The sequence below is a fragment of the Microtus pennsylvanicus genome, chromosome 5 (assembly GCF_037038515.1).
Source record: "Microtus pennsylvanicus isolate mMicPen1 chromosome 5, mMicPen1.hap1, whole genome shotgun sequence".
In the NCBI taxonomy this organism is placed as follows: Eukaryota; Metazoa; Chordata; class Mammalia; order Rodentia; family Cricetidae; genus Microtus; species Microtus pennsylvanicus.
The window spans coordinates 61,528,638-61,556,216 of NC_134583.1; the positions used below are offsets into that span (position 1 = coordinate 61,528,638).

General features: G+C 40.9%; 1 protein-coding gene across 1 annotated transcript in view; it reads left to right on the forward strand.

The window, feature by feature from the left end:
* The window catches only part of LOC142850951 (phospholipid-transporting ATPase ABCA3-like), an 81,469-nt gene that overhangs the window by 3,877 nt on the left and 50,013 nt on the right, over positions 1 to 27,579 (forward strand). Inside the window, exons 4-11 of the mRNA XM_075974840.1 lie at positions 1,829 to 1,979; positions 5,404 to 5,663; positions 9,566 to 9,682; positions 10,303 to 10,420; positions 14,410 to 14,583; positions 15,142 to 15,320; positions 20,551 to 20,685; positions 24,024 to 24,153. Of these exons, the coding sequence (XP_075830955.1) occupies positions 1,829 to 1,979; positions 5,404 to 5,663; positions 9,566 to 9,682; positions 10,303 to 10,420; positions 14,410 to 14,583; positions 15,142 to 15,320; positions 20,551 to 20,685; positions 24,024 to 24,153 (1,264 nt within the window). The remainder of the gene's footprint in view (positions 1 to 1,828; positions 1,980 to 5,403; positions 5,664 to 9,565; positions 9,683 to 10,302; positions 10,421 to 14,409; positions 14,584 to 15,141; positions 15,321 to 20,550; positions 20,686 to 24,023; positions 24,154 to 27,579) is intronic.

The window sequence follows — 27,579 nt, forward strand, 5'->3', positions numbered from 1 at the left end:
GAGAACTTGTTGCATGGTCAAGGACAGACCTGTTCCCCGAGGAACTAAATTGCAGTTGAGAACACACGTATCTTAGTTAGGGTTTCTATTGCTATGTAGAGACACCATAACCATGGTAAAGGGAAATGTTTAATTGAAGTTGCGGTTACAGTTTTACAGGTTTCACTGTTATCATGGCAGGAAGCATAGTCGCACAGAGACAGGCATGGTGCTGGAGAAGGAGCTGAAAATTCTTATCTTGCAGGCAACAGGAAGTGAACTGTCACATTGGACGGTATCTTAAGCATATATGAGACCTCAAAGCCCACCTCCACAATTGACACATTGCCTCCCACAAGGCCATATCTACTTCAGCAAAGCCATGCCTCCCAATAGTGCCACTGCTTTTAGGGACCATTTTCTTTTAAACTTCCACAACATGCTTTTAACAGGCCACACTGAATCAGAAGCAGGACATCTACAAATACTGGGGATGATTCTCATAACTGTGACCAAGGGAAGACAAAGAGACAAAGACACTACTTTGAGCTTAATGTGCCTGGTGTTGAGGGAGATGACCAAGTATAGAATGTAAATGTATAGGGGCTGGAGAGATGGCTCAGAGGTTAAGAGCATTGCTTGCTCTTCCAAAGGTCCTGAGTTCAATTCCCAGCAACCACATGGTGGCTCACAACCATCTGTAATGTGGTCTGGTGCCCTCTTCTGGCCTTCAGGCACACACACAGAAAGAATATTGCATACATAATAAACAAATAAATAAATAAGTATTAAAAAAAGAATGTAAATGTATAAAGAGGCAAAATTCTGTGTTCAAGGTACAAGCAACTGTCCATGGGAGGCAAAGAGAGGCCTCAGCTAGGGTCATTGGTTTCTCTTTATTCTGTCTTGTCACTTTGGTACTTCCATGTGTCACCCATCCTTAAGCTCCCGTTCCTCGAGAGCTGTCGTAGGCGCGTCAGTGTGTGGAAATGTTTTCAGCGCAGTTTCAAGCCTCCATCTTCTGCCTTCATTCATAGTCTGCCCTGTCCTGTCCTCGTCTTACTCAGGCCCTTTACAAGCGTGTGGGGCTGGTGCATATCGTCTCCCAACCATGCAACCTCTTTCCTCGGCCGCCCTTCCATAAATATTCTAGATGCGTCTTTATCACCAAATTTGAACTTAACATGATTAAATATATCTTCGACTAGGGCTTGAGCTCTCCAAGAAGCAGCATCTGTCCTTGACTGTGCAGTAATCCATCGAATGTTTCATATCTGCCTGTACCTGCTCATCTAACCAATTTCTCTAGTCTAATTCTTGCAATTGGTTGTTTGTTTGTCTCAAAGAGATTTTTTGGCCTAACGCAGTGTACCTTGAAGTTTGCTCAGTTCTCTAAGATTAGTGACCTTTTCTTTCCGTAATTATGCAACTTGCCACATTTCTACCTTAGCTCCTTCCTTCTCTGTCCTCCTCAACCACTTTCAGGAGAGGAAGAGATTTGTTTTTAGGAATAGCTGGCTAACATAAAGGGAAAGGAATGATATATCTCATTTTAGTTGGCATGTCAGATGTCCTCCTAGGGAAAATACCTTCATCGTATTCATGAGTTCCTGCTGTGACTGCTTACTACAAACCCACAGCAAAAATCAACTGTCGTTGACAATTTCTCACATGTGATGGGCCACATGACAGGTTTGCCATCACCTTCTGAAGTCCAGAATCTCCTCAGATACTCATCAAAATACCTTCAGAATTTCATATTCTTGATATACTTTAAGAGTCATTTTGTTTCTGATTCCTGTCATATTTTTCTTTTTTGTTTTATATATATTTTTATTGCTCCTCCTAGGTAAAATATTACCTGCGTTTTAGTAATGTTAAAAAGAACGTGAATGCTGGGGCATATTTCCAAGGACGCAGCTGGTTTACAAATTTTCTCTTTCCACCTGTACGTCTTCTGGGACCTAGAAACCGATATGATGAGGACGGAGGCAGCCCTGGTGAGCAGAGGTTTATGCTGCTTATTTTAGTATCCCATTGCATTATAAGATAGATGGATTCATATTTCTTCAGTCCTGTGGTAAAAAGTGTTTAATTAATCAATTAATTAGAATACCTTTTAAATTAAAATAGAATTACATCGCTTTTCTCCTTCTCTCATCTTCCTCCCACCCTTTTCAGGTAAGCTCCCTCCACCCCTCCCATTGCCCCCACTCTCACACTAACATCTTCTGTTTTTTGATTACTATTGTTATAGATATAGGTAGGTATTTAGGTAGGTTTGTAGGTAGGTAGATAGAGGCAAGCTGGGGAAGCCATTTTAATATCTAACAAAATAAACCCAATCAAAATCAATCAGAAGAGATAAGGAAGGAAACTACATATTCATCAAAGAGAAAATACACCAAGATGACATTTTAGTTCTTAACATCTCTGTCCAAGACACAGGGCATCTAAGTTTGTAAATGAAGTACTATGACAGCTTAAATCATATATTGACCCTCACACACTGATAGCAGGAGACTGCAGACCCCTCTCACCAATAGACAGGGCATCCAGACAAAAACTAAACAGAAATGCTGAAGCTAGCAGACATTGTAAACCAAATGGACCTAACAGATATTCATAGAACATTTTACCTGCACACAAAAGAATATACCTTCTCTGCATCTCATGGAACATTCTCCCAAATTGACCACATACTCTGATACAAAGCAAATCTCAACAGATACAAGAAAATCAAAGTAACTCCCTGCAGCCGATCAGACCACCAAGAATTAAAGCCGGACAGCAACAAAAGAAACAATAGAAAGTTAACAAACTCACAGAAACCAAAAGCTCTCTACTAAATGAAAAATGGGTCAAGACATAAACAAATTAAAGGCTCCCTAGAGTTGAATGAAAATGAATACACAGTATATCCAAACTTAGGGGACACAATGAAAGCAGGGCTAAGAGGAAATTTAAAAAAATCAGTGCCTGTCTAAAAAAGCTGGAGAGATCACACACTAGCAGCTCAGCAGTGCACCAGAAAGCTCTAGAACAAAGAAGAAAAGGATAAATCACACCCCAAAGGAGTAGACAGCAAGACATAATCAAACTCAGGATTAAAATCAATAAAATATAAACAAAAAAACAATACAAAGAATCAACGAAGTAGAGTTTATTCTTTGAGAAAATCAACAGAGCTTATGGGAGTAACAAACCAATACCTGATTTGATTTAAGACCACTCCAGGAGATGGAATCTATACCCTGCACTGCTTGAGTAACCAAGAACTTATCACTAGATAGCCCAGGAACATATGGTAAAACAAAATAATACTCTTTTAAAAATATATATGTAGCAATATAATAACTCCTAATGGCCTCTTGCTATACTCATATAGATCCAATGCTCTGTTCTGCTGTCATCAGAGAAACCTCCTCCTACAGCAGATGGGAAGAAATATAGGGGGACCCACAGACAGACAGAGAGTATGCAGAGAGTAGAGACTTTGGGACACTCAGTCCTAAATGGGATGTCTCTATCAAATCCCTCACCTCAAGGCTCAAGGAACTCCATGGAAGAGGAGGTGCAAAAAGCATGAGAGACGGGGTCTAATAAACCAAGGCCCTCTAAATCAACAAGACCAACCTACATATGAGCTCACAGGGACCGTGGCAGCATGCATAGGGCCTGCACAGGTCTGCACCAGATGGAGTCTTCAAGAGGAAAGGAGATATGCACACATACCGAACCCATAAACAATCTCCAATTAATAACCTCTTACAAATGAAAATTTAGTTCCCTCCAAAAGAGTCCATGGGCAAAACAAACCCTCTTAAGGGTAGGCTGCATTCCCAGCAGTAGATGGCCAGCAGGAAATCTTATTTTATTTTTTTGTCTCACAATGCCATGTCAGAGTCAGAGCTTTTTTTTATAAAATTTTACTCTATTTTCAGTTTTTATTTTTATTTTATATATACATATAGATACATAATTTTATATGTGTTTTAGGTTATATATATATATACACATATATATATATATATGGCTTCCAGTGTAGTATTCTTATTGCATTCCTGAATGTGTGAATGAGAGTGTCTCTGATTCTAGTAGCTTCTCTTGGGTTCTTTCCCTCCTGTTTGTTTTGTTCTAATGTGTTAGCTTTTGTTTTATCTTATTATATTTTATTTTTACCCCTTAGAAACCTGTTTGTTTTCTAATGAGTGACAGAAAGAGATTTGGGTAGGAGGAGAGATGAGGAGTAACTGGTAGGAGTAGAGGGAGGGGAAATAGTAATTATGATATTGTCTGTGAGGGAAAACTATTTTTGATAAAAGAGGAAAAAACACACGAACAGTTTCCATAGATTAGAGAAGACCGCATTAGCTTAATAAGTAAGCCCGGGCATCATTCTGTGCAGGAAACTGGAACAGAAAAAGAACACTGAGGAAAAACACAGGAGAAACACAAATCGAGTTTCTATATTAGAAATAGCATTGCCCCAGTGTTAAGCTCTCAGTTTTGAGCGTGCTGTGGTCGCAGATGAGGCTAAGGAAGCGTGATTCAGGGTCAACAGCAGTTTTTCTCGGTCTTTGCATTATTGCCCTTCTAAGAGCCTTTGGGGACTTTTAAAAGCCTAGCCTTCCCTCTCATGGAGTTTCAACATCACAGAGTTATATCTGTTTATGCAGGGTGGCACGGGATGATGCAGCCCCTCCCCACTTTGAGGATGCATGGCATAGAAAAACCCAGTGTACTGTTTTGTCATTTGCCATCATACTGATTTTTCCAAAGTGAAAGCATATTTAAAAAAAAAAAGCCCAAACTCCCTAACCCAAAGGTACCAATAAAAGTGTATTTTCTCTATCCAATAAAGCATGGCTGTGGAAACTGTGGGGCTTACTAATTCAACATTGTGCGTTCCCCTTCTAATGCCAGGAATGAAGCAAATATATTCGTTCTCACCAGTTCTGTGTAGTAATTACTCTAAATTCTTGTCCATAGAAGAAAGGAAAATAGAAAGTCATAACACCTGAGAAAGAAGGCAACACCCTCTTTATTCCCAGCATGTGGGCTCATTCTGTTTGTGCGGAGAAACTGTGGGGGCTTCTCAGGATCTTAGACCAAGAGGAGACCCTGGTTGAAGTTAAGTTGGCTCTTTCCCATTGACACACAGCCCTGTGTCACCTAACAAGGGATACGGTCTCTGAAGGACACTGCTAGACAGCTCCTCTCCTTCTTACCACGTGAGCATCACAGTGAGTTCACACAAGCTAAGGCGGCTGTACCGCTTTGTCACAGATGGCAGAGCTATGAGATCACCTTCATGCCAGAGCAGTGATGTATAATACATTGCTGTACATGAATTGCTGTCTTCTTTGTTTAGTTCAGATTTTGGTAGTCATTTTACTGAGAAATCTTTGTTTTCTCACTTAGGGTACATCAGTGAAGGGTTCCTGGCTGTGCAACACGCCTTGGACAAGGCCATCATGCTACATCATGGCGGTGCTGGGGCCACCGCGCTCTTTAATAACACTAGCCTTCTCATTCAGAGATTTCCATACCCGGCATATCAGGATGATTACTTCCATACATTCGCTAATATTTTTATCCCTCTAATATTGGCATGCACCTTCTTTATGAATTATCTTACCCTCGTTCGGTCCATTGTGTGGGAAAAGGAAAACCAATTGAAGGTAACTCTATTTTCCTTGTAGACAGCATTTACATTGAAAATTTTGAATGTGTAGGATGAATTTCTGTGGAATGTTGAATTATCTACTCATGTTCAAAACTGATGGTTCTGTTTCCCTTGCAGCCACTCAACACTTGCTTTTGTGGCATTTGTTATAATTTTGTCTTTATTCAAATTTTTTAGCATGACTCTTAGTTTCAGCGCACAGAAGACTACTTTATGGAACATTCCAGATTTAGTTTGAATATCAACTACCCTTAAACCACTCAGTGCATCCAGTCCAGGGATAGTGATTTACCAGGTGGTTTTTGATTTGGTCTCCTCACTAGTTACAAGTCTGGACAGGTGTTCTGTTCTTCCGCTATCTGATCTTGATAGGCATTGTATTCTTCCACATTTCTCCACGTTCTCTCCATTATTTAAAATTTTGTTTGCCGTTGAGCAGTCCCTAATACTCTCTGGTGATTCATTTCTGTAGAATCAGATGAATGCGTTTTCTCTCCTTTGTCACGGGAGTCTGGCTAACTTTGGCCATTTTGGCTAATTTTGGCGCTGTTGACTTTTCTCTGTGGTTTGCATCTTCTGGTTTATTTGTCTCAGTCTAGTCAGGGTTAACTTCTCCCTCTGGACCTGTGTCTGGTTTGTCCTTCTTTTCTAGGCTCATGGGGCATAGCATTAGGCTATTAGTGTACTGTTTCTTTTTAAACTCGGGCCTCTCTAGCTGTGCACTTCTCTCTCTGAGGCGCATTGTCCCTGCACCCCATAAGCTTTGGGAGGCTGTGTTTTCATCCTGTACTTCTCCTTGTTATTTCTTCGGTGCTTGTTGAAAGACGCATTGTTAATTTCTACCTGTAAATGATTTTTTTTTCAGTTTTCCTATTACTGATTTCTGGTTTCATCCCTTTGTGGTAAGAAAAGATACTTCACACAATTTTAGGCTCAAAAAATAAAAGAATAAAATCTAAAATTACAATGTGCAAAGTAAATGAAAATCTAAGAGAAGTTAAAAAAATAAAACATAATAAGATTTCTTTATAAGCTAACATTTATTCTGGAGATGGTTCAGGAGGAGATGAGAATTTATTTTGTTTGATGTCATGTCCTGTCAGTTGAGTCCAGTTGGGTATGGCGTTGTTTGAAATCCTCCATTTTTCTCTGAGCTTCTCTGTGTCCAGAAGATCTGTTACTGAAAACGCTGTGTTGAAGTCTCCAGCCATTATTGCAGCACAATCCCTCATTTGATTCTGCTGTGTTTTCCTTCCTGTCTTTTGTTGCTGTTGCTTTTGATTCATACATGTCTTTCACTGTAGTATCCTCATGATAATATGGGCTTTTTTCAAAACACAATATCCTTGGTTTTTATAAGTTTTGCTATCAAATATTTTTGTTTGATATTGCTACTGACACTTCAGCTGTCTTTTGGTGACTATTTCATGGGATATTTTTTCTTTCCACTTTAACTCAATTCTGCTGTTAGATATGAGGTGAACCTCAGCAAAACTCACAAATACATTAAATGATATTAAATGATGCTTATAGGATCCTACACCCGATGGTTCTGGAATATAATATTGTTTGTAAGCATAGTGGGTTTACCAGAAGCCTGACACAACCGAGTATGATCTCTGTCCCAAGAGAATTAAATTACATATTTAAAAAGAGTCACATAAGTAGGAAGACACAAACATTTGACCAATAAACCAAGACTGGGTATGAAACAGTCATGGGACATGACTTGAGAAGTGGAAAAGGCCTGAGTAATGAAAAGCATGCTTTCCTCTGGGAACAGCAGAGCGAAGATTAGAACGCTCGGTAATTTGGTAGTTAAGCAACATATAGATCAAAGAATAAATTCCTGGGGAAACCTAAATATATTCCAACCTGTTAACAAATGTGTATTTCACCGAGATTAGTGGTATACGTCTAAGGTGAACTGTAAGGTACATGCGGAACTTCCTAGTGAGCTGTGCACAGCAAGCTCAGTGCAGCGTGTATTGAAACCAGGTAGTGTTATGGTTTCTTCAAGATTGTTTTGACTACCCTGGGCCTTTTGAATGTCCATATGAATTGTATTAGCATTTGTGAATCTCTAAGTTTCTTTTATGTATGTGCATAGGATGCATATCTGTGTATATGTTTATGTGTGTGAGTGCAGGTGCCTACATGCCACACCATGCTTGTCAGAGAACAGCTTTGGGTTTCGGTCTTCCTCTTCCACCTTGTTTGAGACAGGATCTCTCTGTTGTTCATGGCTGTGTACACCAGGCTAGCTCATGAGCCTCTGAACAGTCCCTGTTGCCACCTCTCTCTCATCACAGGAGAACTAACATCACTGACGCGCTACCGTTCTGAGTTTTATGTAGGTTCTGGGGTTTCATGTAACTCTGTACAAAGATTTTTGGAAAGAAATCGTGTGTAGTCTGTACATAATTTAAGGTATCTTACCATGTTAGCAATATTAAGTGTTCTGGGTGGTGAAGCGGGGAGCCTTGCATTTTTTCAGACTTCTGTCATCTCATTCAGCCACGTTTTGCAGGTTTGATGTACAAATCTTGCACTGCTTTTGTTGAATATGCTTTGTCACTTTAAGTGCTTATTAAAGCTTGCTAAGTAAGGGTCTACAAGATGGCTCACATGTAGAGCCTGATGACCTGAATTTTATACCTGGATCCCAGCAGGTGACAGGAAAGAACCAACTCCCAAGAATTGCCTCTGTCTTCCATGTGCACCATGCCACATGCGCACCTGCATGCTCACACATGTGCATGCACGCAGACAACAAAATGAATGATAAATAAATACAATTTTGCAGAGTGAATCTGTTCCAATACTAAACTGTAAAATCTCAATGGCACCTTTTCCCTTTCTCTTTCTCTCTCTCTCTCTCTCTCTCTCTCTCTCTCTCTCTCTCTCTCTCTCTCTCTCTCTCTTTTGTCTCTACAGGTAGGTAATAACACAAACCTGTAACCACTCTAAGGAGATTTGGATAGCATGCATATGTTCCTAGATCTTTCCAGTCATATACGCATTAATTCAAAAGACATTCACTGAGAACCTTGTATGTACCACACAGGTAGAAACTGTGGGGAGGAAACTATATTAATAGAATTTAAATATTAACATATTAGTAAAATTCAACAAAAATATTTTGAGTAGATTCTGAATATTCAGACCTCTCAAGTAACTTTTCTTAATCTATGCTAATATTATATTTTTGTGAAATGCATTGATTATGCTTTTATTAAAACTCAAAATACCTCATATTTCTATAAATAACTACTTCTGAAGAAAACACATTGTTCATAAGGGTATCGCTAAAGTTGTGGGCATTTTCTCTTCTCATCTTAAATTTAGTGTTTTCAACCTTTATGGTTGAGTATAAATACTTTTTTTTGAGACAGGTTCTCTGTGTAGCTTTGGAGCTTATCCTGGAACTAGCTCTTGTACACCAGGCTAGCCTAGAACTCACAGGGATCCACCTGCCTCTGCCGCCCAAGTGCTGGGATTAAAGGCGTGTGCCACCACTGCCCCCAAAATTTAAATATTATTATATCTTTTTCTAGAAATATAATCATAAAAAAGATAAATTTAAGTAGTTGTAGTTTTGCTTACATGCCCTCAGTGTCTTTATCAGTATCAGGAAGTTAGTTATCAGAGAAATGACCTCTGAGCTTATAAAATCTACAGGACTCAGTCACTAGCTGAACAATTTTAAAGAAATTGTAGGAGATTCTGAGCCAAGTTTATCCTCTATAACTTGGAGATCTGGGCCATAAATATGAGGTTATATAATATGTCAGTATATTTTGAGAACTCTAAGGCACTGTGTGTGTGTGTGTGTGTGTGTGTGTGTGTGTGTGTGTGTGTGCTCATGATGTTTAATTTGTGGTAATTCTCTTACAGGAATACCAGCTCATGATTGGACTGGGCAGCTGGATGCTCTGGGTTGCCTATTTCTTCACATTCTTCTGTTTGTATGTTATTAACATCGTATTTATATGCATGGTTTTATTTGTCAAGGCAAGTGTCATTTTGATTCTGGTATGTTGTGGCTAACCTTTAAGAGGGAAACAGAAATATAGGGCCAGCCTAACATCTCGCGGCTTGTGTGGACTTCATTATAGAATCTCAGAGGCTGTCTGGTTTCCCTGCAGACTTCAGTTCAAGCCTAGGTGGGTGGATTTTCTGTAAGAAATGGGTCATTTGGTGCTGGAGATGAGGCTTTTTAAAGAGAGTTGCCTAACATGCACAAATCCCTGCATAGACAGAGAGCAATGGTGCATACCTGCAATCCCAGCAGGCGCCTAACATGCACAAATCCCTGCATAGACATAGAGCAATGGTGCATGCCTGCGATCCCAGCAGGCACCTAACATGCACAAATCCCTGCATAGACAGAGAGCAATGGTGCATGCCTGCGATCTCAGCAGGCAGAGGCAGATCATCACCTGCTACCCACTTCAAGGCCAATCTGGGCTCTTTGAGATCCCGTCAAAAATGAGTATTAATTTTTCATCTTCCTGAGTGCATCCCTAGTGTTGGACAGGAATAATAAAATATTAAAGGATCTTTCTTTTCTTATGCTTTGTCATCATAACGCATCATCTATGACTAAACTGGATTTCTAATTATTTTGCTAGACTGAACCTGCACCAATCTTCCAATACAATGACCCAATCCTTGTCTTCGTCTTCTTGTCATTTTATGCCATCTCATCAATATTCTTCGGTTTTATGATTAGTACACTGTTCAATAGAGGTGAGTACATGGTTCTTCACAGGAAAGAGCCTCAGCAACAAAACAGACACTGTTTGAAAGTCCCTTCTGAATGTTACCTCCCGCCACCCCCATGGCCCCTGTGCTCTGAGATGGCCTGTGCGTATTGAAATGGAGCGAGTGCGGAGTGGCAGCTCACGCCTGCAGTGCTAGGATACGGAAGGCAGAAGTAGGCGATCAGGAGTTTGTGGGCATCCTCAACAATAGAGTAAGTTTGAAGCCAGCTGGGCTGTATGAGATTTTGTCTTAAAAAGAAACGGAATAAGGTGAGTGATGAAAATTGATAAGCACAGCATTTGTGTGATGGTATGATCATACTTGATCATATTTGAGTGTTCTTTCTAAGCCTGGACTGCCTTTTGTATTCATCTGGCCCTCCCACCAGGAACTGTTGAGATACAGGTGCTTCTGAACTGGAGGGCACCGAGTCTGCTAGGATCTGATGATGAGAAAATCATCAACCGCAGAACTGCTCCTTGCACTTAAATGTGTGCTGTTGGTGTTACGTATTGGAAACGCAGTGCCTGCCCACACAGAACTGGCACTGGCCTCTGGAGTATGGATATCACGTGCATAAAACATTACTGTAGAGTTCTCTAAATGCAGTGCCTGCCCACACAGAACTGGCACTGGCCTCTGGAATGTGGATATCACGTGCATAAAACATTACTGTAGAGTTCTCTAAAGAAGCAGAAACAAAGATAAGGGGGTATTATGATGAATTGGTTTGTTATGGAGGTCTAAAAGTCCCCCCATCTGAAATCTGTGACCATGGAATTCAGGGGATCCGGTGATTAATTATAGATTGTGTCCTGGTGCCTAAGAACAAGAGGAGCCGGTGGGGTTACTCTAGTCCCAAGGCAGGATAAGGCTAGTGTTCTGACCAGAAGGCAGTCAGGAAGAAAGTGAGAATTCTTCCTTCCTCCGTTTTTGTTCCTTCCAGGGTCTCGGCATAGCTTGGTGTCCACTCATATAAGGTTGGGCAAATACTGACCTCCACTGCAGGCATACAGACACACCCAGACATAATGTTCAATCTGTTCAATCAGCGTGTCCCACAGTGCATTCAGGGTTTTGTAAAACTAGCCACCCGAAGACATGCTGATAGCAATGAAAATTAGGAAGTCACAGCACACACACAAAAAGGTCATGGATCACAAGATTACAAATGAAGGTGGCAGTAGGTAGGGTTTGAACGAGTTTTGAAAGTTTGAAAGATGAGAATAGAACATAAAATCAATGGATATTCGCTCATTCATCCATCCATCCATTCACTCACACGCTCTTTCTTTGGGCTACATACTTTGTGCTTAGCATGGTGTGTAACAACAAAGACAAAACCTTCTTCCTCACCCTTTGAGGGTTCCCATGCCAAAGGATTTTTGTAAAATTACAGTCCCACTGGAAGGTGAGAATTCCTATTTTTCTATGTCCTTAATATTAAACTTGTGTCAAACTATGGATATGAAGTGTTAAAGAAGTGCAATTTAAATCTGCATTTTTCAAACTGCAAGTACAGGCAGGTGGCAGAGCCCCGTTTGGTGTGTGTGATAACCTAAATTCAGTTTTCAGGAGCAAAAAAGAGAAATCGACAATAAATTTGCATTTCATCAGTTACTAATGAAACTTAAGTGTGTGTTTCTAATGAGTCGGGTGTGTTTTCTCTTCTGGAAAATTTGGCCGTGTTGGGCAGGTATAGCAGCACACACTTATGATTCCAGCACTTGGGAGGCCAAGGCAGAAACAGTAGCAAAAGTTGGGGTCCAGCCTGGACTACGTAGTGAGTGCCAGGCCAGTCAGGGCTACAAAGCAAGACTCTACCTGAAAAAATTATCTACAGTATCCTTCTCTGTTACTTAAAGTCTATCATTCTGCCTGATGTTTAGCCACTCTCTCTGGGTAGTGGCACAGATGACTTTTTTTAGACTCACAATTAATTTGTGTCTTTGTCTTCCAATACATTCTGCCACCTCTGCCTTTCCAGAATTTAATGCACGCCATTGCATTTAATCCATTTGCAGTGATAACTAATCGGTAAGGATTTGCCTCGGCCAGCCAGACACTTATTTTATATAATGCCTCATCTTTTTTTCCCTTGTATCTTCCACTTTGATTCCCATCTCATTTTCTCTTCTATATAGTGTCTGATTATTTTCTTACATAAATTATAATTAATGCCACAATTATGAACAATTTGTGAGTTTAGTTTCAATAACATTTTTTAACATTGTTGAGCCCCAGCAAGTGCTAATGGTACACCGTCTCTTCTCAGAAAGATGCTAGAGTGAGGATGTTTTCCCCGCTTTTTGTTTGTTATTAGTAAACGATACAATAAAATAATATTTATTAAGGACATCAAGATCCTGATCTGTGGTCCCAACACTAGGAAGTCTCTCTTGGATTCATAAATAACAGCTTTGCCTCATATAGAATTCTTGGTTGACATGTTTTGGGTTCATTTTCACAGTGTCTGTCCAGTGACTTCCTACCTCTAGACTCCAAGAGGAAAGTACGCTGGAGTCTTGTACTCGGCAGAATTCTCTCCCTTGCTACTCTATAGCCTTTTGTTTTGTTTTCTAAGGCTATAATGTAACTCAGGACCTCAGGTACACTAGGCAGGCACACTACCATTCAGAGGCGCCCTCAGCACTTTACTGTGCCAATTCTCTGCCTCTGGAAAGTGAACATTTTTGTTGTGCATGAGTCTCAGTGTAAGCTTCATCTATTGCCCTATTTGAAGTGGTGTTTTTTGTTTTGTTTAGATAAAACAAACAAAACTTTTTTTTTAAGTGTAGTGATTTCCAACCACAGTTCTTCAAATCAGATGCGACGCTTACTTTCTTCCTCTGTGACTTCTATTTGCGTATGGAGGTGACTTTGATAGTGGCTCAAGGCTTCTCAGGCTCTACCAAATCTCTCTTTTTTTTTAACTGCTCCATACTATTGTATAATGTCAATCGTACTGTTTTTAACTGCTGTTTTTTTTTTCCTTTGTCTACTCAGACATGTGAAGTCTTTTGTTACTTTACTTTGCAGTCTGAGCATTTGTGCAGTCCCTTTTCACAATTTCCATCACTTCATTGATAGTCTCTATATGCAGAAATCTCGTTTTCCTACTTCCCCTCAGCTCGTTCTTTTAGGAATCGAGCATATTTAAGACAGATTGTTCATAGTCTTTGTTTAAGAAGTCCAGCCTCTGGCCTTCCTTGGGGGCAAGTGTTTTCTTTGTGCTGTTGTTTGTTTTCCTCTTCTTTAGTATATGGTAGCTCATATTATCTTGTTCTCATGCTTCTTAATGCTTTGTTGAATACAGCAATATTTCAACTATTATTAAACGGTAACTCTGAAAATCAAATCACACTTTGGAACTCCAAAATACTCTAAAACCAAACTAATAGGCTTTTTGTTGTTATGTTGTTGAAACACTGACTTACAGCTTCTTGATTTATTCAGGAATCCTTCTTTTCATCCATTACCATGACAGAGACTGAATCTCATAACGCATGAGGAATATTTTGATTATTCCAATAGTCCTGTTTAGATTTATAATTTCTTATGTTGAGTGGTAAAGAATAAAATTATAAACTTTGAATAACTGTTAAGATATTCATAATAATTGCATATAGAGTGTACAAGTCCAGAAATATGAGCGTCTTACGTGTTTTATTTTATCCCTTTCTTCGGAATATCCTTGTGCACACACTGTGTTCCCTCAGCACATTTATGTTCTGGGAAAAGCAGTGGCAGCAAAACAGACATTTTCACTTCTTTTTTTTCAGTTTTTTTTATTGATATTTATTGAGCTCTACATTCTTTCTCTGCTCCCATCCCTGCCTCTCCATTCCCCGCTTCAACCTTCCTCCACATTTTAATTTCTTGAAATGCCTACTTAGTGTACACATAACAAGCCAATTTATGTATTGTGTTTTTTAAAATTGCTTAAATTGATCATACTTCCTTTACTTTTGCAGTCAACTTTGCTGTGACCTTAGGAAGCTGCTTTTTTTTCCTCACCTACTTCCCATGTATTACAATGTATTCGAACTATGAGCACATGACATTCAAGCAGAAGCTAATTTGGTGCTTCAACTTTAATGCTGGGATGATGTTCGGACTTAAATTCCTGATCGATGCAGAGACAAGGAGTGAGTAGTGGCCGTGTAAACTTTCCTGTGTTCTCAAAACTGGTTATTCATAGTTTAATTCTGACTGCTAAAATGTCCTCCAAAATGTTCTTCTACTTTATACTACCATATTAGTATATGAGTGACTTTACAGTCTCTCCAAAATTTTCCTGGTTGTCCAGAAAGATAGCAGACATCTATCCTTACACTTCGGTGATTATGTTTCTCAAAACTTATGCATTCCTGAGAGATTTTATCATGCAAAGCAGTAAGGAGAGGAATCAACATCCTAGTCCGTAGGTCTGTTTATTTTTATTAAATTCTACTTTCCTAAATTTTGTGTAGTTCATTTTTATTCAGTCATTTCCAATTGTTTCTGTTTAGGTACAGTGAGAAACAGTTGCATGATTACTTTCTTATGCAGATATCCTCTTGGAGTCCTGAATTCTAATGCTAAGAAGGTAATGGACTCACATAGAAACCTCTAGAAAGCACCAACATGTCACTCAGTTATGATACAGATGAAGAACTTCTTTAGTCCCTCTGGCATCTAATTGAATGTCTCATGCTTTGTCTTAGAAACTGGAATGAAATGGAGTAACATATTCTCACCAGCGGATACAGACAGCTTTTTATTTGCCTACGTGCTAGGAATGCTCTTAGTTGATGCTTTCCTATATGGCCTTGTGGCCTGGTATACAGAAGCTGTCTTCCCAGGAGAGTTCGGTGTGCCCAAGCCGTGGAACTTTTTCATGACGGTGAGTCTTGGTTCCTGTTGTTCATAGATGAATCTTTGTGAATTTGTTTTAAACATCTTGAAAGAAAAACACTAGTCCGTTTTATACTATTACAGTAGAGTAGGTGGGAGAACCATCCTTATCTATGTTCCTGCCATACTAATCCACTACTGTTTTCCTAATACAGACTGAGACCTCATACATACATGCATAGACGATGTAGGTAAGATCTTGGAGTCCTAAATTGTTATTGCAGATATCTATAATTATATGTGAGGAAATATAGCCCACGGGTAAGAGCTGGAAAAATCAAATTGTGAGTAATGAGTCCACACATTTGCAGAAATGTATTTCAAAAAGGCTGTGCACTCTTTTTTGGAGGGGAGGGGGTCGACACAAGGTTTCTCTGTGTAGCTTTGGAGCCTGTCCTGGAACTAGCTCTGTAGACCAGGCTGGCCTTGAACTCACAGAGATCTGCCGGCCTCTGCCTCCTGAATGCTGGGATTAAAGGTGTGCACCACCACCACCGAACTGAGGCTATGCATTCTTAAACAAGGTACAAGCACTGAGACTCTGGACAATAACACAGAGGAGTTGAACCACACCTGGATCCTCATTGCCTTCTCTTGTCTAGATTCCTTACAGTCAGAGCTCCAGGAAGTAGTATGAAAAATCTTTGGCACACATGTTGCTCAGAGAAGATGTGATTGATAATAATATAACACTCTCTGTGTGGTGTCAGTTAGCAGTAGTTACTTTACCCCCCTCAAATAATTATTTTGCAGGGGCAGGTTTTTTAAGATTATAATTTAATTGCATTTCTCCTGTCCTTTTCCTCTCTCCACACTCTTCTCTGCACCCCTCCCTATTCTCCTTCAAATTTATGACCTCTTTGTAAAAAGACTAATTGTTATTGCATGTTGTTATTGCATGTGTATGTATGTATATACATACATACACACACATACATATATATATAAAGCTTGTTCAGTCCATATAATGTTACCCGTATATAAATTTTCAGGGCTGACCTCTTAAAGCTGGATAACCAATTGATGTGCTTTTACAGCTCTCCCATGCTCTGCTTTCCTCGGTTGCCTAATGTTCTTTGTGTAGGTCTGAGGTCTCATGAGCTCCCCCTCTTTCCAGATTGGCAAGTTCCTTGTTCAGCTCACTTTAGGGCAGTCATGTTGATGACTCTATGCATATAGCTCCTGATATTACTGGGAGACAAAAATCACAGCAAGTTCTCTGATCCTCTTAGAATCTTTCCATAATGTTCTCCAAGCCCCGGGTGTGGGAGTGTGTTGTAGATGTATCCGTTGGGACTAGGCTCCACAACTCTGTTTGATTAGTTGTGCTTTTCTGTTATGTTTTCCCTCTGCTGCAAAGAGAGATTTCTTTAATGAGGAGTGCAGGCTGCATATATCTGCGGGTTTAAAGGCAAATGTTTGTAGATTGTTGTTAGCAGTTGCGCTGGTTTAGGAAAGTAGTGGCTGTAGATTCTCCTCTGATAACCATAGCGTCACTAACACTGAGTAGCTAGCTAGGTTTCCAGAACAAGGTGTGGTCTCCTTCTTCTTGCGCTAGTCATAAGTCCAAGAGAGTTGTTGGTTACTGCTAAGGTATGTATGCCAATACTACACTACATTGGGGTTATCAGGCCAGGCTGGCCATTGGTTTGACTTATAAACTGGGTGGGACTGTTGGTTGTCTCCCTCCTTTGGAAACGTGCATCGTGCTTTCTGGTGCCATGAAAGCTGGTTGTCACTGAGGGAGCAGGCACGTCAGTTCCAGCTGAGGGGACTCTGGGCACTGCTTCTGAAATGCATGGTGTCTCCAGCAGTAAGGATTTGCTTTCTACCTCTGGGAGATATCCACGGGTAAGAGCAATAAGCTGTATGTTTGGGGAGACTTGGCTAACAACTCGAAAGACGGTTTCTCATATCTGGTATTTAAAATTTTTTGTAAGTGATCTTTCACTTTTGAAGAAAAAACCAGTAGCCCAGATGAGAAAATTTCACTAAACCTATACATGTATATTTATATATGGAGTTATGTATATTATGGATTTTGGTTTTTGGTAAATAATTTATTACTCATGACTCTTTCAAACATTCTTCTTATTATTTCCATAAAGTGCCCATCCTTTTCCCACCTGCCCTGTACGATCATTTGTATCCTACTATCCCCCTTTATGCTCCTCCCACCTTATGTAGGCATCTCCAGCTCCCTCCCTTCAAAGCCCCCTCTTTCCCCATTTCCCTGATAAGATCACTTGTATACTGCTATTCCTCTCTCTATTGCTCCACAAACCCCCTGTGCTGAAAGTTGTTCTGTTTTACTTTCCTGGTTTCTGTAGTTATTACAGACTACATTATGTATTTATATCTGGAGATTTGGAACCAGGAGCCTCCGACAAAAGAAAGCATGGGATTTGGGGTCTAGGTTACCTCACTCCATCTGATCTTCCCTAAGTTCATCCATTTGTCTGCAGAGTTCATGGTTTAATTCATTATTACAGCTGAATGGTATTCTATGGTGTGCACCACATTTCACTGTCATTTAGGTTGTTTCCCTCTCCTACCTGTTGTGAACAGAGCAGCTATGACCAGGGCTAAGCAAGTATCTTCAGAGTAGGACGTTGGGTCTTTGGGCATATGCCAAGGACTGGTATAGCTGTATCATATGGAAGATTTATTTTTAGCTTTTTGAGGATTCTCCACACTGGTTTCCACAGGGCTGCAGCAGTTGGAAATTGCACCAACAGTGAACGAGGTTCCCCTTTCCATAGAAGATGGAATCCCAAAGATCTTCATTTCAATTTAATTGCAGGAAGTTTTTTTTTTCATTTTTCTGTTTTTTTTCTATTGATCCCCATTCATCATTTAGTAATGAGTTGTTTAATGTCCTTGAGTTTGTGTATTTACTAGAGGATTTTGTCATCAATTTTAAGTTTTATTGGATTGTGGTCTGATAGGATATGAAGAACAATCTCTATCATTTTGAATTTAAAAATATTTGTTTTGTGTTCCAGAATGTGGCCTGTTTTTGGAAAGCTTCCATGTGCTGCAGAGTTGAATTCTTTGGTGTTTGAATAGAGAGTAACTACAGTTATCCGTTAAGTCCATTTGATGTGTACTGTCAATTAGTGTGATTTTTCTGTTTATTTTTATCCAGATGATCTTCATATTGGAAAAAGTGAGATATCAAAATCACCTTATATTGATTGATTGGTGTTAATCTATGTCTTTAAATCCAATGACAGATTTTTTTTTAAATGAAATTGGACACACTGAGTTTGGTGCAAATATGTCAGATAATAATGTCTTCTTGCTTAGCTGTTCCCTTGATTAGAATGAAATGCCATTTTCAAAATCTTTTTTAATTAGTTCTAATTTAAAGTCTATATTTTTGTATATTAGGATAGTGGTAACTGCTTTTTTGTTGGTCCTCTTCCACTGGGTTACATTTGTCCTTTTACTTTAAGATGTTTTTTATAGGCATCAGATAGCTGGATTTTGTTCTTGATTCAGTCAGTCTGTGTCTTTTGATTGTGGAACTGAGGTCATTGATATTTAAAGTTATTACTGAAATTTGTGTGTTAATTGTGGTCATGTGTTGTTGATTTTTGGTTTTGTTTGTATTCTCAGTGGCCCTTGTGTTTTAATAATTATGGCTTCATATGTCTTTTCATAGTCTCTCTGCCATGTTCATTTTTCTCTTCAGCCCAAAATATTGCTTCCTTGGTTTTGGTTTGTTGGATATAATTCTTTTCAGTATGCTTATGTTATTGATAGTTTTTCTTTTTCCCTCAAACATGGCTTTGCAGCATATATTACTTTACATTGACTGTCATAGTCTTTCACGACTTGGGATACCTTGCTCTGGGCTCTTCTGGCTTTCAAAGTTTCCCCTGAGAAACCAGCTGTTATTCTGATTGGTATTCTTTTATATGTGACTGGATTATTTTCCTCTTGCAACTTTCAATAATTTTCTTTGTTATATATACTCAATGTTTTAACTATGATATGCCATGGAGATTTTCTTTTCTTGTCTATTTGGTGTTCTGTGTGCTTCTTGTTTCTGTCTGGGTGTGTCTTCGCATAGTTTGGGGAAGTTTTCTATTTTCTTGTAAAGGATCTGGTCTATGCCATTGACTTGAAATTCTTCTCCTCCATCTATTCCTATGACATGAAGCTTTGGCCTTTGCATGGTGTCCCACATTCCCCAAGTGTTTCTTTCCATATTTTTTTTGTTAAATTTTCTTGTTCCTTGCTCATCTTGTCTTGATCCCCTATTTTACCTTTGAGATCTGATGTTCTGTCTTCTGCTGACTCATTCTACTTGCAAAGCTTTCCTTTTGGTTCTGCATTTGTTATGGACACAACAGGCTGGGGAAGATGAGAGAACGTGGGAGTGGGTTGGACTAGAGGTTGGGAATGTATTGGAATTAAAGTCAGGTGGACAGAGGGGACAGTCCTGGCATACATGTTGTGTTTCCTGCCCCAAGCCAGACCGTGGGGGTAGGTGTGTCTGAGTGGAAAGGTCGGATATTATGTGAGAGCACCCTGTGGTTTTGTGGCTAGGCGGGGCAGATTCTGACTTAAGCCTAAACCCCTTTGCAGAGAGGCAATGGAAGGCCAGACTAGGCTGGTGCACAGGTGTGAGAACCCGGCTAAATCTTGTGGGGTTGAGGAAAAGGTGTGGATGAGGACACCATGGGTACTCTCCAGGCTAGATTCTGGCAGAAGCCGAGAAGGTGGCTACACCCAGGAGGTGTTGGACTAGCAGTGGTATGGAATGTGGGACCACATGGAGGGTCTTGAGGTCCCATACTGCACAGGTGTGTTTGGCCAGAGTAGGACTGGGCACTCGCTATGGACCCAGGATAACTCTGGTGGGCTAAGAAAAAAAATAAGAATCTATTGCTTGCCGGGCGGTGGTGGCGCACACCTTTAATCCCAGCACTCGGGAGGCAGAGGCAGGCGGATCTCTGTGAGTTCAAGGCCAGCCTGGTCTACAAGAGCTAGTTCCAGGACAGGAACCAAAAGCTATGGAGAAACCCTGTCTCGAAAAATAAAATAAAAAAAAAGAATCTATTGCTTACCAGGCTGGAGCCTGGAGGAGGACGTGGGGAGTCTAGAGCTAGCGTGCTCTGAAGTCTGCTCTTGAGAACTGTATGCACCCCACCTCAGTGTAGTGTTCCCTTTCCCATGCCACCAGTTACATCAGTTCTATTTCTTCTTAGCGCTCTTACTGGTTTGGAGAAACACCGAAAATGAAGCCCGAAATCACCCAACTTCATGAGACAATTCAAAGCAAGTATTTTGAAGCAGAACCAGTTGATCTGATGGCAGGCGTCCAGATCAAACACCTGCACAAGGTATTCTTCCACGACCTCCCTTCCCGGTGAAGCTAGAACCTGACTGTGCTCACGGTGAACCTTCAGTGTAAGAAATACCCCAATACTAATCAAAGGTCAAAGGTCATAGTCGTTGTGTTTACTTCTCCAGAGAAAGATAAAAATGTTATCTGTACAACACTTAATAGTTGATCCTCCTACTAGAAGATAGCTTCCCTATGGACTCTGTCATGTAGTCTGTCTGTGCTGCTGTAGGAGCCAGCCATGACAAGCTAAATATGAACAGACCACCCAAAGGAAGTTCTTTACTTCCAGCCATTATCACCTGCCAGTGTAGGACTCAGCCATCGATAAGTTTAGCGGAGGCCTGAGTCTCAGTAGTTTACCCTGAAGCAATACCTGGTTGCAGGAAGAACCACAAACTGAGATCACCAGAGTACCATCCAAAAACAGACCATCCCAAGGAAATGCCTAACGTTATAGCCATTGTAGATAGGATCACCTGCCAGCACACTCACCAGGACACCCCTAGACAAATGTCAGCCAATCAGGGGCCCTGAACCTTAGAAACCCCTCACCCCCACCTTTACTACTATAAAAACCCAACTCTAACTGAGCTCGGGGCTCTCCGATTATTTCAATACGTTGGACACACGAAGAGACCGAGTTTGCAAACTTGTATAAAATAAAGGCTCTTTGCTTTTACATACAGGTCTAGGTCTCCTTGTTGGATTTTGGGAAAGTTGGAGGATCTGGGCATAACGCTGCCATTTTAAAGTGTAGCTAATGGAGCTTTGTGACTTAAATGGGTAAACATTAATTTCCATTTGCTAGTGTTTCCCATTCATCTTGTGATCTCTTTTGCCTGGTATTGGGGGAGGGGGAGGTGACACTTGGATATTCAGTCTTGGTGGGTTTTCTGTAGATGTACAGCTCAGAGAACTCATGTTATCTGGGATTTCCTTCTCTCTCAAGGGTCTGCCTAAGCTCGAGGACTGAGCCCCTAACTCTACAGCCTGAACTCAGGAGGGTGGAGTGTGTTTATTCTCTCATAAACCTTTCCCAGCTTCCTTATATTACAAGAAGTCTCTATTTTGCTTTTATCCACCTAGGTGCAAAATTCAGTTTTTCCCCAGTCTTCTCCAGAATGCCAAACATTTCAATAAACTTTTTTGTGAATGTTAATAACCTGTGCTATAGGTAAAGCCAGAGGCCACTGACTCAAGGAGCACACAGGCTGTGACTATTTCCCCAACTCTACTAACCCGAGCCTCCCACAGTTTTCTTTACTTCCCCCGCCTTTTGCCCCCAAGAATTTCTCTAATATATCCATAGAGCACTCCATCTTCCCCACACCTCTCCTGCACTTGCATATCCAGGATCATGACAATATTCAGAAGAACTAAAGGTCTTGGATTGTATCCCATTCATTCATTCATTCATTCATTCTTACTCCTGGAGATCCAGCAGTAAAAAACTCAGAAAAAGTCCACACTCTCAAGGAGCTTGCTTTCTAGTGTAAGTGAAAGCATTTTAGCAATTAAACTAATTAATTAATTATAATCCATGCTAGTGCCGTTGGAGAAATAAAAACTAATAATGATGTAACAAATTAAAAATAGAGTTCATCAGATTGTTCACGGAAGCCTCTCTGTAAACCTGGCATTGTGGACGCTGAATGCCCGACCCAACAGTCATTTCTGTTGAAAAAACCTCCTCCGCCCAGACTAGGTGCAACTCTCCAGGACTTCTATCAGTGGCTGCTTGAAGTGGAGGCATGATGGCTCAGCTGTGCTCCAGCTCGGCTCTACATCGCCCTCTACAGCTTGGAATTGGTACTGGAGAGATTTGCATATCCTTTTGCTTTGTGGTTGAGATTCAGTGGCTGGAAGAAATAGATGTTAGTGGACCAACTCACAGACATTGCAGCGACTATAGGACAATCCAGAGTCTGTTTGCTTGGTTTGCTGATTAAGCAGTCAGGAGCTCTAGTCTGAATACAAGAACTTAAAACACTTTCGTTAGCCTAAATCTTCTCTAGGGAGACTACTTGGGAGAAACTCTCCCACCATTTGGTGAAACCTGCCACAGCATAGTGGTTTCTGTTATACAGAGCACTGCCTGTCCTCATGATTAGTGGGATGTAACAGAATTCCTGCTTTAATTCTGCATGCAAGGCTTGATTCCCAGGTTGTCCAGTTCTGTGTTCCTTGAGTGGTTTACCACTCCGCTGTTGTTTTAAAAAATAACCAAAATCTCCTTAAAGGTTCTCATGGCATCCGTATCCCTGAACATCTGAGCCATCTTTCCTGAGAGTCCCTATCATTCCTTAGACTTCAGGCTGCTTTCACCTTGCTGATGAATTTGAAGACAAATTATGGTTTGGGAAATTATTTAGCTTCTAATTGTTGCTAGAACCAGAAATGATGCTCTTTCTGGCTGTCAGCCCTCTGACCAGAAACTCTGCTCACCTGTGTGAAAGGCATTTGAGGAGCATCCGTGGTGGTTTCCATTTGGCCTTTCTTCCAAGACTCTGTGTGTGTGTGTGTGTGTGTACGCACGCATGCACACACGCACACATGGATGCTCATGTGAATATAATCACATGCCATGGCTTACATGTAGAGGTCAGAAGACAGCTGTGTATGTCAGTCCTAGCCCCTACCTTCTTTGAGACAGGATCTCTGTTGATTTTTGACTGTACGTGAGAGATAAGATGGCCTACTAGCTTCCAAGTATTCTCCTGTTTCTGTCTCCCATGTCCCTGTTGGAGGATTGTTATCAAGGATGTATCTGGCTTTATGTGTGTTCTGCGGATTTGAACTCAGATCATTATCTTTGTACAGCAAGTGCTTTTGCCCACTGAGCCATTTCCTCTGTCCCCCAAATAAAGACCGACTCAGATTGTGGCATTGCCAGCTTCAGGGTGGTAATTAAAATTACAAAGAAATGGATGGGGTTGTTTGTGTAAATATTGTACACTTATTGTGAAATTCTAAAACTCACATTGTATCTTCAAATAGATTTTCCCTCTCTGCCATTCCTCCTTTTCACACTGTACTCCCCCATAAGATTAATGCATAGCCTTATTTTTACATAAAGAGTTGCTGTGTTGCCGGGCGGTGGTGGCGCACGCCTTTAATCCCAGCACTCGGGAGGCAGAGGCAGGTGGATCTCTGTGAGTTCGAGGCCAGCCTGGTCTACAAGAGCTAGTTCCAGGACAGGAACCAAAAGCTACGGAGAAACCCTGTCTCGAAAAATCAAAAACAAACAAACAAACAAGAGTTGCTGTGTTTACTTGTAATTCTAAACTGCTTATGAAGGCTACATAGTTAACATGTATGGGCTTCCCCCAACAGGTATTCCCAGAGGCTAACACCACCAAGATAGCTATTAAGGACTTGACTTTGAACTTGTACGAGGGACAGATCACAGTTCTTCTAGGACACAATGGAGCAGGAAAGTCCACTACTCTTTCCATCCTCTCGGGTAGGTGTTCAGCTCTGTCGAGAAGGTGTCCTTACCCAGACACTGGGGATAAAGCAATGAAACTAACATGATATTGTATAATAGTCCACTTCATTTTCATGTTTGTAAATAATATAAAAGTTGGTGTTCTGGGGGGAGACATTACATAATGACTAAAAGAGCATGAAGAAGACAGATGTTTCTTAGCGTGTATGTGTCTAGGAACAGAGTACCGAAATCCTCAAAGCACAAACGGAAAGACCTGAAAGGCAGCAGACACATTTGCACTTAGAGACTTCAGCGCCACTCTTCCAGCCAGTGATGAAGCCAGCAGACAGGACAGCAGTAAGGATGCTGAGGACTTAATCTCCAGGCTCCAGTTCACATTTGTGGAAAGCTGCAGCCTGACAACAGCTAAGCACACAGTGTTTACAGCCCCCATAAACACTGGTAAATCAGATCCCAGGCTGCTCAGGCAAAGAAGTAAGAGCTAAGGAATGGGAGATATTCAGGCATGAAGAAAATAATTCTAGACTGAAACTTGGGTTTTTAAGAACCCAAGAGTACCAAACATGGTCAAACCTTCGGGACATAGAAGAAATAACATAAACATTTTTGTATATACATTTTCCTTCTGAATCTATAAAATCTTAAATAAAAACAATATTCAACTTCTGGTCCATTAGGCCAACCCCATATTGAGTGCCCCACTGACTCTGACATAGCTGGAAAAACAGCAAAAGACAAAGCCATTTGAGGGGTCTGCAAACTTAGAAAACGAAAAATCAAGATCACGGGCAGGAGTCCTGCTAGGGTCAGAACAAACCCTGAACACTTACTTTAAACACCCCCCCCCCCGTGAGACTGCCAAGCAGAGCACCCCCCAGGTTACTGTGGCAACGGCCAGAAGATCAGTCCATAACTAATTGAGCCTAACTACCAAGCATAATCCCCAACGGACCAGGAAAACTTAACTGAGAAAAGAGACAACCCAAGAAAGCCAGATGAAAACCACAAAGCACTACTTGCCAGAGTAACACCCAACACTCCACATTGCAGGAGAAAGGGAATTTACTGGAATCCTCCAGCTAAGCCAGAAATTAAATACGCAAGCAGACAATAACCTGGTGAAGATTAAGGACATCAGTATTTCAAGTCACTACAGTGTGTGTGTTTATGTGTAGTGGCTAGAAGCCAACATCCTGATTCACTTTGCCACCTTATTTATTTATATATTTTGAGATGGTTTCTCACTGAAACCAGAGCTCATCCTTTCAACTATTATGGCTGGTCTGGGAGCCTCGGGGATGACTTTGTCCCTGCCTCAGCCCCTATTCCTATTCTACCCTTCACCTCCTTTCGGTGCTGGAGTTATAGGTTATACTGCCATACCTGGGTTTCGTGTGAGTACTAGGAATCCAAACTTGGGGCTTCATGCCTGTATACCTTACTAACTAGCCCATTTACCCAGACCTAGGAATCTTAAAAAAGAAAAAAGGAGGAGGAAGACCAGTAGGAGGGAGGGGTAGAGGAGGAGAAAGAACAGAGGGAGGAGGACCAGAAGAAGGAGGGGGCCAGGGGAAGAGCAGGAAAGAGGAAATGAAGGAGGAAGAGCCAAGTGTGACTTCTAGAAGTACAGGAACCCAAGTAAAAAGTGCATTATTAAAAATTAACAATTGAACTGGCAGAAGAGTCAGTGAATTTGAAGAAATATTGATAGATATGGCATGAATAACACAAAAAGAAAGATTAACAGCATCAGAGAAATACAGGCACCTTTATGTGCACAAAATGTATGTGTATTATCAGTGTCAGATGGGGAAGAAAGGGAGAAAGTAGGAGAAAAGTAGTCTAGAAATAAAATTTTCCAAACTCATTGAAAATATCAAATGGCTTGTTCAAGAAATCAATAAATCTTCAATAAGACAAACTGAAGTCTATACCCAGCATTAAGCAAAAACGGAGATGTTGAACACACCAAGCGTGTCACTCGTCACGTGCAACACAGCCCCTGTAAAGCTAAGAGGTGACTTTTTATCAGACACAACACAGGCCAGATGTGAGTGAGGCAACACATTTAAACTGGTGAAAGAAACCGAAATGAGCATCACTATTACCACCATGGTAATGAATTGTAAGAAAGGGAGAAATGAAAAGGGTGGTGTTATGTTAGTTAGGGTTTCTGTTGCTGTGAGGAGGCACCATGACCCGGGCAACTCTTGTAAAGGAAACATTTAACTGGGCCTGCCATACTGGTTCAGAGGTTTAGTCCATTATCCTCGTGGCAGGAAGCATGGTGGTGCACAGACGCATGGTGCTGGAGAAGGAGCGAGAGTTCTACATCTGGATCTGCAGACAGCAGGGGGGGGGGAGAGAGAGAGGGGGGGGGCTGAGCCTAGCCTGAACATTTTAACCCCAAAACAAAGCCACACATACTCCAACAAGGCCACACCTCCATAGTGCCTTTCCCTAGCAACCAAGCATTCAAATCTACGAGCCTATGGAAGCCATTCCTGTTCAAACTACATTTCACTCCCTGGCCCCCATAGGCTTATAGTCATATCATAATGCAAAAATGCACTCACTCCAACTTCAAAAGTCCCCATAGCCTGTTACAGCTTCAACACTTTTTAAAAGTTCAAAGTCTCTTCTGAGAGTCATGCAATCTCTTAACTGTAACCCCTTGGAAAACCAAAACAAAGAAGCAGATCATATAATTCCAACATACAATGGCACAAGATATACATTACCATTCCAAAGGGAAGATAGGGAGTGAGGAAATACTGGACCAACGCAAAACAACAACAAAAAGACAGCTGGGCTCTTTTCAGCTTTGTTGCCTACAACACACTTCTTTCTCTTTGGCTGAGTCTACTCCCTGTTAGCAGCAATCCACAGTAGGTATCCCACAGCTCTAGCATATCCAACATTTTAGGGTTTCCAAGGCAACTCAGGTTTCATCTTCAAACAATGACCTCTCTAAGCCTCCATGCCTGGGCACCCCTAGCATATTCCTGGACTTAGTTGCAGAGGAAGATTCCATTACTCCTTTCTTCTATCCTTGATTCTAAAATCAGAACATGTGGCCAAAGTTGCCAAGTTCTGCTGTTTTCTGGGACTAGAACATGGCCCTCTCATTTAATTACATATTCACCAGCTTTCTGTTTTTTTTTTTAATAGTTTCCTTTACTGCTTAAGATTGGCTGTCCTGGAACTGGGTTTGTAGACCTGGCTGGCTTCAAACTTAGACATCTGCTTGCCTCTGCCTCTGGTGTGCTGGAATTAAAGCTGTGTGCCACCACAGAGAGCCCTACATTTTTCTTTCATTCCTTTTCACAAGTTGGAAACCTAGCTGGGTGGGATCTTGCCCTAAGGTCATCACTCCCGTTATTCCATCTAACAACAGATTTTTCCTTTAATCTGCTTAGCTCCTTGAACACAGGATTT